Source organism: Topomyia yanbarensis, chromosome 2 (genome assembly GCF_030247195.1).
Source record: "Topomyia yanbarensis strain Yona2022 chromosome 2, ASM3024719v1, whole genome shotgun sequence".
Taxonomy (NCBI): domain Eukaryota; kingdom Metazoa; phylum Arthropoda; class Insecta; order Diptera; family Culicidae; genus Topomyia; species Topomyia yanbarensis.
The window spans coordinates 25,312,434-25,327,374 of NC_080671.1; the positions used below are offsets into that span (position 1 = coordinate 25,312,434).

At 38.9% G+C, this 14,941-nt stretch overlaps 1 protein-coding gene across 1 annotated transcript in view; it reads right to left on the reverse strand.

Annotated features, from left to right (window-relative positions):
• Positions 1 to 4,101: 4,101 nt before the first annotated feature.
• Positions 4,102 to 14,941, reverse strand: part of LOC131678906 (ATP-binding cassette subfamily G member 4-like) — a 70,077-nt gene continuing 59,237 nt past the window's right edge. Inside the window, exons 3-7 of the mRNA XM_058959336.1 lie at positions 6,421 to 6,610; positions 5,810 to 6,194; positions 5,252 to 5,749; positions 4,757 to 5,013; positions 4,102 to 4,701 (exon numbers count right to left, since the gene is read on the reverse strand). Of these exons, the coding sequence (XP_058815319.1) occupies positions 4,357 to 4,701; positions 4,757 to 5,013; positions 5,252 to 5,749; positions 5,810 to 6,194; positions 6,421 to 6,610 (1,675 nt within the window). The 3' untranslated portion in view covers positions 4,102 to 4,356. The remainder of the gene's footprint in view (positions 4,702 to 4,756; positions 5,014 to 5,251; positions 5,750 to 5,809; positions 6,195 to 6,420; positions 6,611 to 14,941) is intronic.

Sequence of the window (14,941 nt, forward strand, 5' to 3'; positions counted from 1 at the left end):
TAGAGTAGCAGGTAGTAGCAGCTAAATTTATTTTTTTGATATTCAGCAAGAAATACCCTATTGATACATATATAATTCATAGCGGGATCTAATAGGACCCTTGGAATAATGCGGGGTAAAATAGACTAGCGTTTCAATAAATTATTGGTATTATGAAGCATGAAAAATAAACTATTATGCGAAATTAATAAACATTTGAAATATTATAGTTCATTCCATATATTCCGACATTCAAAGTTAATTTTTTGTTATTAACATGCTCATAAGTCATCAGTGTCCTGCCAATGATCTTCTTCGTCATTGGATGAACAAGGTAATAATATAACCGAATATTTTAAGCAACGAAATACCTTGTTCATCCAATGACGAAGAAGATCATTGGCAGGACACTGATGACTTATGAGCATGTTAATAACAAAAAATTAACTTTGAATGTCGGAATATATGGAATGAACTATAATATTTCAAATGTTTATTAATTTCGCATAATAGTTTATTTTTCATGCTTCATAATACCAATAATTTATTGAAACGCTAGTCTATTTTACCCCGCATTATTCCAAGGGTCCTATTAGATCCCGCTATGAGTTATATATGTATCAATAGGGTATTTCTTGCTGAACATCAAGAAAATAAATTTAGCTGCTACTACCTGCTACTCTGCAAACCATAGCCCCTTAAAGTTACCACAGAAAAACCAAAAAAACAGACATATACCCTAAAAACGAAGAGATAGCGAGTTGATCTATTTCGCAAAAAGGTGTGTTTTGAAAGCATCAACAACTTTCTAGAACATCGAGAAACTGTAAAAAATCAAGTAAAAAAGTTACAATGAAAAAACACATTTTAAGGGGGTATTCCGACATGTACTTCAATTTCACCCAATAACTTTTTTCGCTTAACAGATAGCCATTTCGCTACTTCAACAAAGTTTCATAAAATTATTTCGTCTACAAACTTTCCATACATGACTATCAATTTTGGCAACAACTTGCAAAGTTATTTTTTTTATCTGCGTATATACCCCCTTAAATAAAAATTTTCCAACATTATATTAAACTACTTAAAAAATGAAGAAACCTTTCCGAAGACATCAAAGTGCCATAACCAATAGTTTCGTCGCAAATATCAATGTCCGGCTTTTTTTGATTCCGTCCCACTGTGCGCCGTTCAGAAAGACAACGCCGTCCACCTCTGAAGTTTTCCCCGTAGAAGGGAAGAAATGTTGTGCATTTGCTTTTTTTTATACGCTGCTTTTTGGTTCAGTGCATTCTGCACATATGAACATGTAAAAAATAAACTATTAGTTCTTCGCCATGTTTGATATGGTCAACGTTAGAGGCGGAAGCAATTTCTCGATTTTTTGCGCATAATAAATGTTTCGGTCGGAAATTGAATCGCGTCGTTTCGATTGAATAAGAAACTCCCACATACACGACAGCCTCACTCCATTTCGGCACTTGGAAGCGGAATCTGTCGGACGCAGGCTCCCATTTAAGCCCCAGAGTTTTTACCGTTGAAGACGGATCTAGATCTAAGACAGTACGTTCATCACGGAGTTCAGCTGGGATATGCGCTAAAATATCGAGGGAATTCGTCGACCATTTGCGAAGACTAAACCCGACGGATTGGAAAAGCTGCAGGTGTTGTGTGCACAGGATTTTCCCCTCTTCGACACTATTCACACCACTGATCATATCGTCCATATAAAAGTCGTTAGCAACGACTTATGCTGCTGCAGGGTGCGATGTTCGTCCCAGACTTATGCTGCTGCAGGGTGGCGAGTTCCTGAAGACATTTGGTCGCTAGATACGGTGCAGCAGAGGTCCCATAAGTGACGGTTGTCAACTCATTCGTTCGAATCAGTTGGAACGGTTCGTTTCTCCATAGGATTCTCTGTAGAGAATGGTCCGACTGATGGACCCACATTTGCCGGTACATTTTTTCCACGTCAGAGATAATGGCGTACCGTGACATCCGAAACCGCAATGTGATTGAGATGAGGTCATCTTGCACTGCCGGTCCCACCATGAGTGCATCGTTCAACGAAATGCCGGTGTCGGTGGCACAAGAGGCATCGAACACAACACGTAATTTAGTGGTCACACTTTCTGGGCGTACTACGCAGTGATGTGGGAGATAGTACGTAGGATGCGACTTAGTTTGCAAACTTTCTGGTACTTCTTGCATATGATTCAGCAGACGGTATTCATGAATAAATGTTGAATATGCGGTTTTTAAATTTGGCTCAGCTTGAAGACGACGCTCCACCGAAAGAAAACGACGTTTGGCTATTTCGTATGAATTCTACTTGTAGTAGCAGCGAAGTGTGCTTCACAAGTAGTTTCTTCAACGGACATGATGCTTGGCGACTGACAGGATTCCAGCTCCCAAAATCTGGCTAACTGGTCTTCTAAGGCTTCTGTACTGCAGACGTGAACGATACTGGGTGCGGTTTGGTTGGATTGTAGAACTCCTACTCTGCCTGAGACTACCCATCCCAGGGCTGTATTCTGCAGTACTGGTTTTCCGGGACCCAATCGAATGAGTCCATCGAGGAGAAGTTCGTAGTAAATCTCTACTCCTATGATCATGTCAATAGAGGCTGGCTCGTGGAATTTAGGATCAGCTAAGACAACATCTGATGACCAATTCCATTCAGAGGTGTTAATGGTAGAGAGTAATTCGTGTGTAATTTCCCTCAAAACATGGAACTTTAGATCAGCACTGATGTCCGAACAGTGCGATTGGATGCGAGCGAAAACGGAATGAGTAGAAACTATGGTGGCCTTTCCGATGCCACCGATGACATGATGATTTTTGACTAAGCGTGACGTCAAACGCTGTGCAAAGCGTTCTGAGATAACATTAATTTGCGAGTAATACTCTTGTCCACAGAGATGTGCGCGAGACAGGACACGACGTCCTGTAGACTGGAAAGAACGAGCCCGTCGGGATTCCCGGATTTTCGATAGCGGTATTACCGGTACCACAACCCTAGTAGAAACTATACTTCGCTTGTTACTAGCAAAAATTACTTTTGTTACCAAGAAGTTACTTTTGTTACCAAATTTAATTGATTTTTAATTGGTTAAAAAAGTGTTACAAAGAACAAACTGATCAGATTGTTGATCACTTCTAGAATATTAGGATGTTGAAGTAGGAAAATACAAATATCTTTTTACAAAAACAGCTTCTGGTCGAATAGGAGGGGCACCCCCCCCCCCCCCCGTACCCACCCCTGGAGCCGCCAATGCCAGCAACTTCAAGAATTTTATTTCACCTGCGCAGCCCCCTAGCGTACAAGTAGCTGAGTTTGCCCCCGCCTGAAACTGAGCTGAACTGAAAATCCGCCAAGGGCCCCTAAAGACCACGCTAAGGCTCTGTTCCTAGTGCCTTGATTGAATTTCGTTCGTCAGGAAACTTGATCGGAACAGCATCCTTATTCCTGTCTATAAGTGAGTTAGAACGGTACGTGTCGTTGAGCGCAACTCTGGAAATCATGTTGCAACACTTGGAGTATCCCTCCTTCGAATCGTATTTTCCGATGACCATTTTTTCGCCAGTGTACACCATTGCTTCTAGATTGTTCCTGCGATCATCCAACGGAAGATTGAACGCTGTACCATATGAATACCGCTGTCGTCCTCGACTTATTCCGTTTCCAGTATAGATAGGATACCATCTGATTCCAGTAAGACGTCCACTGAACTTGGTTTGTTATATTTTGGATCAAAATAAGACACTTCCGATGCGCTAAATAGTTGGCACGGCACGGTTGCTGCCAACTTCACCTTAATATACGCTTAAGTGGTGAGCTTCTTCCCGTTGACACTAGTGCTTTCCACAGTACCATTCACAGGCGTGGCCCAGGGTGCTTTACACAGACGTCGGTGATAAAAGATGCTGGAGATCCGGAATCGATTAGTTTCATAAAAAAGGTTTTTTTGTGGGCTGCTTTCATCTTCACATTTTCACATACCCCGAGTCTCTTAGATAATCGGGCATTTCTAGGTTTATCCATCAGCTCTTTGCATGATATGCCAGCCAATACCATATCAACATGGGCTCGGACTACAGCCTTTTGAAACTCTATAGAGCTGTTTGTTTAGAATAACTCGTTTATTCGGATTTACTTCTTAGTCATAATTACAACTTTTGATCACAATGAAAAAAATTTCGCTATATATACTCTCTCTCTCTCTCCCATGCCGATAACTCTCAATTAGAACTTTACTACCTAGCTACTTCTGCTTGAGGAAGGAATGTAGGCTCGACATTGCTTTACTTATTAACATAATTTAACCGTTAGCAACTGGATACAACTGGCCTAATTCGGAGGGAAGGGGACAACTGTTACACCTTATTCTTCAACCGGTACCGCATCACGTAGAACGCACCGACTCGGAACACCAAAAATATCACAATCAGTGCAATCACAGCCTCGACGAAGTCCGCACTCAGCATGTCGATCTCCTTGAGAAACTTCTTTGGCAGCACGAAATGGCAATAGGTTTCCTCGCAGTCCAGCTTGGGCCGATCATAGCCGAAGATGGCCACCGTCGCACCCTGCAGGGCATACTTGAGAAAGGACACGTGGAACAACCAGTGCATCACCGGATGGGCGTCGTCCAGGTGGATGAAGAAACCGGAAAAGATCAGAAACGGACAGATGAAGAAGGGCCCGAAGATGGCACCGTTCTGAAAGAGAAAGAAAAAATTATTTTAAAGTTAATTTTAAAAATAAGAAACTTACTTTGACGTCGAAAAGGGAAGCCACCAGCAACCCAAGTCCTTGGGCAACCCACGCCACCATTAGGCAGATGATGGTGAAAAGACCCATCCGGAAGGCTTCCGGAGGTTGGCCGGTCATGTAGTACGTGATGACGATGTAGGTTACCGTGCAGAGGGCCTGAATCGGAATGTCGGCCACGGTCATTGCAATGTAGTAGGCTCGCAGCGAGTACCACCGGTTGAAATGTTCCCGGGTGATAATTGGCAATTCAAGGGGGACTGGAAAATGTTTTGTAATTTGTTAGAACAGTTTCTATGATTCATTTTCAATTAATTTTAAATTTAAGGCATGCAAAAATAGGACCATTTGAATCAATATAGTAAAGTAAGTATAATACGTCTCAACCTCATTCTAATCTTATCTTGGATGTTAGTTGATGCGTTGCAAAACAAAGCATAACCGTTGAACGTGCCACTATCTCAAACAAATAATCCATCAATCCAAACTAGCACTTACATGCCATCGTCATCGAGCTAAACGCCGTAAACATCAGAAACATAATCGAGAAAAACACATAGTTGAAGTTGTTGAAAATGTGAGACGCCTGGTTTCCGATGCCCAAGTACAGCATCCCTATCAGCGCTGCTATCGTGCAGTGGATGACGAACCGCATCGTCATTAGCGATCGATCGCGGCTCAGAATCAGAAATGTCCGCAACAGCAACAGATAGAACTGCCGGCAGAAGCTGGTAGTGTAAATTTCGTCCCGCCCACACCACTTTTCCGGATTAAACGACAATTTTTTGGCTAGTTTCTTTGGTTTCGCCAGCGGCGATTGAGTATCTTCCTTCGGTGGGTGTAGCGGGTTGTCCGCCGAAACGGGTGACTCCAGTATCGGCAACAGGAACGGAGTTAACAATTCCCGGTTCCGGTGGGCTGTACTTTTTCCATTTTCTGATTTGGCAATCAGTTGATCGTTCTGTCGTCCGTAGTCGTTGGTTGCTATCTCCAGAACTGTGAAGATAAATCAAATTAGTAATATTTTTAGCAGTATAATAAATAGGGAACACTTACGAAAATCCGACGGACTGTAGTGTTCCGGACAGATTATATCCATCTCCTTCAAGAATGGCACAATATTTCCGGTCGTACCGGTGAAGATGCACTCGCCCTCGGCCATCGTGAACAGATGATCGAACATGTTCAACAGCAGAGCCGACGGTTGGTGGATTGTGCAGATGATCGTACGACCTTCCCGGGCGAGTTGTTTCAGCAGTTCGACACATTTTTTGGACGTAGAAATATCCAACCCGCTGGTTGGTTCGTCAAAGAACATCACCGGCGGATTGTTGACGATCTCCAGTGCAATGGCCAGCCGCTTCTTTTGCCCACCCGATAGCTTCGCCGTGCGCGTTTTCTTGTGGTCCTGCAGACCGATGGCACAGAGGATTTCATTCATCTGAAATATTTGATAAAATTATATTAAAACTAGTCAATAAAGCGTTAAGAGGTTTATTCCACGTGTCGATATCACGTCGCGTAATGGAACGTCACGCCAAAAAACGTCATCCCGTCGCGTATCAGATAACGACGGTGCTTTGATAAGCCAAATAAGCACGAAATTCCAGCACGCGTGTAAGCTATCTATCATAAATTCCGGTTCAGATTCAAACTGAAGGACTTACTCTAATCTTTTTACTGGCTGGGCTCAACTCGGCACCGATTTTGAGGTTGGCCGAAAAGTGCATCGCCTCCAGCACGGTCAGGTGCGGTTGAAGGTTATGATCTTGCATGATGTAGGCCGACTGGCGTCGGAAGTGCTTCAAGTCACGCGGCTGCTTGTTGATGAATATCTCACCAGTGAAATCGCTTTCGCTGGAAGGATAAAAAAAAACTTATTAGTGGGATTTGTTCACCTGCTGTCCACAAAGGAAATTATTATTAAAAAGGAGAGGGTCCCGGCTGTTGTTTTCCAAAACTGGACTAAAATTTACAAGGTTTTTATGTGCCTTAATGAACGGCGCACTCTGCCGTTACTAGGTACTCTTGATCGCAAGCTCCCTAGTTCATTGTTGTAGCTGCAAACTGCTTGTCAGATTATTAGTTTCTGTGCTAATTGATAAGTGAATTGGTGGAAACATCTCTTCACGTCGTGATGCAGCGTCAGCGATTAAGTTTTCAAAAATTCATTATTTATCTGGGCAGTCTAGTGTACAGTGGGCAAAAAGCGACCCCCAGAGGCAGTTAATTGGCCGCTGCGGGATTCTTATCATAATTTATTTATTAAAAGTTACGGAATTTGATAAGAAATCAAACTCAAGTGGTTTAGTTCACTGCATCCATCTGTGGCCAGAGTTACGGGGGTTTGAGTTCCCGGAGTATTGCTTTTTGCCTAATACCCGGAGTACTCAATCCCCCGTAACTTTGGCCACAGATACGAGCAGTGAACTAAACCATTTGCGTTTGATTTCTAATCGAATTCCTTTTAAACTTTTAAAACATACAATATGATAGAAATCTCGCAGCGGCCAATCAACTCCCTCTGGGGGTCGCTTTTTGCCCACTATACAGTGGTCGTTGATTTTTAATATTGCCGTATGTGTCCTTCTGATTGCGAAATAGAACATTTATTGAAGCTGAAAACGAATCTTAAGTTTACATAAGTCATTTTTATACAGTAGCACCATACACAAAATTTTGTGCGGATAACATTCAATAGTTTAACCGAAGAAAGAAATTTTGCTGTGCTTCACAATCCGCAGCACAACGAACGACTACACGTTTTGTAACAGCTCTTTTACAATAAGCTCGTTACCAGCTTCATGTTGGTGGAGTCCATTAGGTTTGTAACCTTTCGAAACTACTTCCCAGGTGTTGATAACGCTGTTAACCCTAAAAAGAGCAAGCTAAAATTGTGACCGTGGAGATCCACCACAACCCGAGATGATTTCGAAGAGATTCGTGATAGAAAAGGTGGAAAATCGCGGACATACGCAATATCAGGGTCCAGTGTTTCCCGCTTGATTTGTCGAAAAACCTGATTTAATTATTCTAGTGGTGCAATTAGGCCTTTCTCATTCATTAGCATTGGGATTCCTTGATTTGCCACATCCAATATATATATATATATATATATATATATATATATATATATATATATATATATATATATATATATATATATATATATATATATATATATATATATATATATATATATATATATATATATATATATATATATATATATATATATATATATATATATATATATATATATATATATATATATATATATATATATATATATATATATATATATATATATATATATATATATATATATATATATATATATATATATATATATATATATATATATATATATATATATATATATATATATATATATATATATATATATATATATATATATATATATATATATATATATATATATATATATATATATATATATATATATATATATATATATATATATATATATATATATATATATATTATGTTGTTATTGTAGTACTACGATATGAATGTAAATAATATCGAGCGGCCCCTCGAATAACTGGTCCGCTCAGCATGGGTAAAAGCTTCTGTAATTTCTCCCGAAATGTGAATGAGAGTGAGTGGTTGGTTGGAGTTCCTTCGAATGAACTGTCAGATGAGTGGTTGAGCACCCACCGGATCCAGCCGTGGTTGGAGTCGAGTTACTTTTGGCGGGTGGTCGCGACGCAGGCGTCGCCCCGCTTTGAGATAACCCTTTCTGCGACCTTTAACCGCAGAATAAGCTATAGTGGAGGGGAAACTATTTGTCTCTGGGTTTTGAAAGCCATTCGGCAGCACCCGGGATTTGGTGGTAGAGGATCGAGGTCTGGGGATATTCAAAAGAAATTGAAGCCGTATACAAAAAAGGCTTCGGGGAAACTTGCGTAATTTCGTGAACGATTGCGTAGTTCCGGTCACGAAGATATGACTCATGCTTTAAACTGAGGACTCCAAAGATCTGATTTTTCACTTTGTTCTGGATCGTGGAAGAGGCAGGAGTGGTTTAGTTTTTTTCTCGCGCCTCGGTGTGGTTTTATAGGTAAAAGATAAAAATCGTGAGATTCTCTATATCAGTTTTGCCAGTAATTAGTTTTCCCTTCCCAGTTCTAACTCGTACAAGTTAAGTGGCTTCCCGCATATCGAAGCAGTGGTTTAGAGTCGGTATTCCCGAATTAAGGTAAGGTGCAAATGGTGGCCAGTGCAGTGCGTGCCCTAATTCCAACTTGTCGTTGGATGCGTGTTTTTCGTGCAGGTTTGAAGCTGCAGCATCCCGTCACACCGATCATCATCCGTCATAAACCGCTTCTGACCCCGCCATCTAGCTACAAAGTTCCCGGTGAACCATCCGGAAGAGCGACGACCGTCAAATTCGCGCTAGCTAGGGAGCAGCGTCGTTGCCAGCATACGTCCAGTGGCTGGGCACCGACTATCGATCAACCCACGTGGGAAACATGTAATGCAGTGACCTCCATCAGGTCAGACTCTGCCAGCAAACGACCGGGCAAATCGTTTGTGGCAACCGGATCAGCATCTCCAGCGGACTGGATTTTCGAGCGACCCACGTAAAACCATGGTAGTGTGAGTACTCATTTCCTTTTTTTGACATGCGCATGATCAATTTTGTTTAAACCAGCAAATGCCGGTTCAGTGAGCTAAGTGACAGCGTTTCCGTGACAAGCTCAAAAAGCCCGGGTTCGAAACCCGATTATCAGTTGTTTGTTCGGCGGTTATATTCTTCCCACCCCGTGAAAATCCTAGGTCAGCGATGAAATCGCTGTATTACACGCAAACACGCCGACTGTATATGCACGCACCGTAAGTTGAGCCACTCATTTGCGGATGAACACCACGTTAGGTAGTTAGATTTTTGATATGCTTTGGGAAGGGAGAGAGACAGGATAGGCAGTGACCATGTGGGTTAGCGCGCTGCGAGGAAATTAGCTAGCAAGTTGAAAGGCCTGGGTTCGAGACCCGAAATGTGAAATAAATATTTTTTGTAAGCGAATTATGAGTTGAAGTGATTAAACCGTTTTTTTTGCAGTAAACTATTTTTTGGTATTTTCTGGTATAGGTAGTTTCACGATTTTCGGTCGTTTCCGTTTTTTTAGCGAGCAGAGTTGACTCCTTTTTCCTTCGACTCCACCTTTCCTAAATCGGCCACGATTGGGGACCTTGTGTTTGAGTAGATCTTTGCCCGTGATGATAAAAAGCGTTAGAGCTAATTAATTATACCGGTCTGAGGCCTTCTTTGTATACTGTTGTTGATTTCTAGCGAATGTTTTCAGACTGGTAATCAAGGTACCTGAGTCCAGTTGGACCATTCTGGAGCCAGTACTCAGAAACAAATGGTACCCGCCCGTAGGAGGGGTCTCAATAGCTGGGCAAACCGAACAAGGCGAATGGTCTCCTTCGGGAGTGGCGCTGAAGCCATCCGCTAAATATTGATTAAGGCTCCGGCTCCAACTGTCTCGGGTTACATTATTAAACTGCTGTTCCAATAAGATCTGTTCCATGTTCCAAATCATCTAAACGAGAAAAATATGATAATAGTTCAAAACATATCCTTTTGTTTAAGACCAAACTATATTACTACCCAGGAACGTAGCGCGGTCTTCTGGTGCCATTGACAAAGGCCCAGTTTTGCGCCCTTTGGTGTTTTATTCTAACTTTAACACTTTATAAGGCGGTGGCAACTATATTGCCACCTTTTCGTTTCGTTCATAACGCAGGAACATGACGCACAGTGGGACCAATCCAAAAAAGGTGGGACAAAACCTATTTGAGGCCTTAGATGTCATTTTAGAACCAGCATTTCTTCGTAGGATACGTTCACAATATTATTCTGCAACTTTTTAAATAGAATATTTTTTTGTTGGACTAAAGTAGAGTACCCGAGTAAAATTTTTTTTTTTCATAAAATTGTTTTATAGGGTTGATGTTTTCGACAAAGTTGTAGAATATTATGTTTTGAATAACTTCTTCTAAGATACCACAGACATCAGACCTCATTTTTGAGGCAAAATTGTTGTTTTTTGTAAATATGACCAAAAAATCAGTTTTTCGATATTTCCATGCTAAAAATCCTTATTGATTAATTTAATATGTTCTACAAACTTGCAGGTAACACTAGAATACAACTTTTTGTTGAAGAAACTAATAACCTTAAATCAAAATGGCTTCTAAAACTATTTTTCATATAAATTTACTCTATTTTCATCAAAGATTTCTGTTTTTAGGTACACTTTTGTGCAGCCAAACTTTGGTTATTTCGATACTGTATTATTCGTAGAATAAAATTAATACTACATAGAAACAGGATTTAGTTGGACGCATTGTTTAGGAGACCATTCATGTAGGACGGTTTAAAACATAAAATATGTTTATATTATATTTAATTTATATACATTATTAGCTATTAATAAAATCTTATATTTTGCAAGCACTTACAAGCATGTAGAACATTTTGAGTTGATCAATTACGGTAACAATATGGAAAAGTGAAAAAATAACATAAATTTTGAAGTTAAACTGCCAAACAACAACGATTTCAACTCAAAAAATAAATAAATAAATGGTATTTTCAACAAAATTGTTCCAAATACAATATTTGACAACTTTGCTGAAGACCTCAACCATTTAAACAAAATTTGATATTTTTAGTTCGGGATTTCTACTTTAGTTTAACCAATATGGTTAGTTCTACAAATTCATAAAAGTAGAACAATATCTATTTGAGGCCTGAGGTGTCTTTGGAAAAATATTCACAATATAATTCAATCATTTCTATTTTTTTAGATGGTAGAGGACTTCAGCAAAGTTGTATAATATTCAATTTCGAAATTTTTTGTTGAAAATACCTTATACATACTGTAGATTTATTTTTTAAGCCGAAATCGTTCTTTGGCAGTTTAACTTCAAAATTTATGTTATTTTTTCACTTTTCCATTTCCATTCCACAACCGTAATTGATCGACTCAATATGTTCTACATGCTTGTTAGTGCTTGAAAAATATAAGATTTAGTTAATAGCTAATAATGCATATAAATTAAAAATAATATAAACACATTTTATGTTATAAACCGTCGTACATGAATGGTTGCGTCCAACTACATCCTGTTTCTATGTAGTATTAATTTTATTCTAAGAATAATAGAGTATCGGAATAGCCAAAGTTTGGCTGCACAAAAGTGCACCTAAAAACAGAAATCTTTGATGAAAATAGAGTAAATTTATATGAAAAATAGTTTTAGAAGGCAAAATATTAATTTTAGGGTATTAGTTTCTTCAACAAAAAGTTGTATTTTAGTGTTACCTGAAAGTTTGTAGAACAGATTAAATTAATCAATTAAGGTTTTTAGCATGGAAATATCGAAAAACTAATTTTTTGGTCATATTTACAAAAAACAACAATTTTGCCTCAAAAATGAGGTCTGATGTTTGTGGTATCTTTGAAGAAGTTATTCAAAACACAATATTCTACAACTTTGTTGAAGACATCGACCCTCTAAAACATTTTTTTGAAAAACATTTTTTTGCTCGGGTACTCTACTTTAGTCAAACCAAAAAATATTCTATTTAAAAAGTTGCAGAATAATATTGTGAACATATCCTACGAAGAAATGCTGGCTCTAAAATGACATCTAAGGCCTCAAACAGGTTTTGTCCCACAATTTTTGGATTGGTCCCACTGTGTGACGTAAGAAGTGTTCCAATCTTATGAAATCTACTTGTTGGGAGTCTGGCAACTCTTCTTATTACTTTTATTGAGATACAGTGAAAAGTGTCAGATTAGCGGAATTTTTTGAAAAAAATTTCCTTTCCAACAATTTTCAATCCGGTTTATAACATTCAAACTCTGCCCGAGCAAAGTCCAACATCAAAATTACAGCAAATATACAACATATTTTGATATCAAGCATCAAATTGAAATCTTATTTTGATATCAGTTTAAACTTTTTCAGATATGACATCATATTTTGATCTCATTTTAATGTGCTTACATTTTTAGAAAAAAATGTTTGTTTCTATTTCTTTGACAAACATCACATTGATTACTTATTTTGCTATCAATGAAATATTTCACCATCTCAATTAGTGTTCAATTTGCTTTCACTGATAGCATAAATAGTTTTCTGTTTGATGTCATAGTGCAATTTTTCTGCTTTCGATTTTGATCTTTTAACCGTTAAAACGACCAAAATGATAACAACCTGAGAAATCATTCCCCACTACATCACAACATTAATTTTAGTTCTCAATTTGATATCAGACTCTACTCGGGTGGGCCTTATAAAGGGTTAAATTTTAAGTGCTTAATTTATAAGAGCTAAAACGCTCACCTAATTACCGGTGCGTTGTAATGTTGGTCGCGGGCGTAGATGTGCGTGGATGATCGCGAAAGCATCGAGCGTTTGTTTGTTAATGTGTTTTGCTAGTGTGTATGTAATTTCGCATTCATGTTTAAATCTGATGTTTAAATTTGAGTATAGGGTTCAAATGCTAAAAGAGAATGTATTTCTCCATATCACTAGAGTTGCCGGCATTATCACCAATGTCACCATGAAACATGAGCGTCATGTTTTATTAAAATTTTTAGAATGGTCCAACTGAAGGCATGGACCTAGGCTGTCAGGACTGAGGATAGCGGCTTTCGGGCGTGACCGATTCATGGAAATGTGCGTTTGTATATACTCACTTGAAACCACGTTTGTACATTCGTGTATATTAAAACGTTCACTCAATCACAGTGGCGCTTTTATGTTTGCGATGTCGCATAAGTAGGTTTGTGTAAATTGCATGTTCGCGATTGTAATTATGCTTGCGTTATCGTACAGGGCTCGAGCGTTAATATGTTAAACGGGTTCGATCACGTAGGCGTGTGTGTCGCGTGTATGTAATTTCGCTCGTTGAAATTAGTTTGTATAACCACGAATTTGAGTGTACCATTTAGATCTAGAAAGAAGCAAGTTCCTTCATATCACTAGAGTAGCCGGTCACCGCGCTCAAAGACCTCTGGTATACATGAGTTGTTTTTTAGACAAAGACTGAAGGAATCCTAGGCTGCTAGGATTAGAGATAGAGGTTTCCGCACGAAACTGTTTCCTGATCGCATTTATAAATTCGTAAGTGCTATCATATTAACTTGTTCATTAGACTGCCCAGAAAAATGATGAATTTTTGAAAACTCAATCGGCCCACCCCTGAATCGATTCCTAGTCCCACCAGGAGTACTTGCACCAAATTTGAAGCAAATCGGACAAGTCTTACTACCGGACCAACGTGCTTGAAGTTTGTATGGAATTTTTCAACAATTTACATGGAGAAAACTCCCTAGTTCGTATTTTCGTCACTAGGTGGCACTGTATGCATCGTATTATCACAGTAAGTGAAAATTAGAAAGATAATTTAATTGTCTACAACTTTGTCGAAGACTACTAGTAAATCCGGCATTGTTAAAAGAAGTTCTTAAACTTTTAACGAAGTGATGTCTGAGTCAGTTTTGCATGGGGCCTAGCAGTGCATGGTTGTGTATCAGTACTCGAGTCCCGCGAACTATACATTTTTGTTAAATAATGGTTAGATTTAGCTGAATAGTATGTTTACAATAATTGTATTAAACAATAAGGGCTATGTTTTGCTTAGAAAATTTTAGTTCTACCTGTGACCGCATAGAGGGCGCCATCACTAACTTTTCATAGAAGAGAGATAGAGTATCAAGATGTTCGGATGAAATACTGAAAAATACTGAAAAATACCTGATAGAAATTTGGTGTCTTCTACTTTGTAGAAGACACCAAATTTCTATCTTTCTCCGTTGAAAAGTTAGTGTTGGTGCCCTCTATGCGGTAACAGGTGGAACTAATTTTTTTAACCAAGGCGTTACTCGTATTATTTAGTATAATTCTTGTAAACATACCATTGAGCTAAACCTAACGATTATTTCACAAAAATGTTTAGTTCGTGTGACTCGAGTACTGATACACAACCATGCACTGCTAGGCCCCATGCAAAACTGACTCAGACAGCACTTCTTTAAAAGTTTAATAACTTCTTTTAACAATGCCGGATTGACTAGCAGTCTTCGACATAGTTGTAGACAATGAAATTATCTTTCTTATTTTCACTTACTGTGATAATACGAT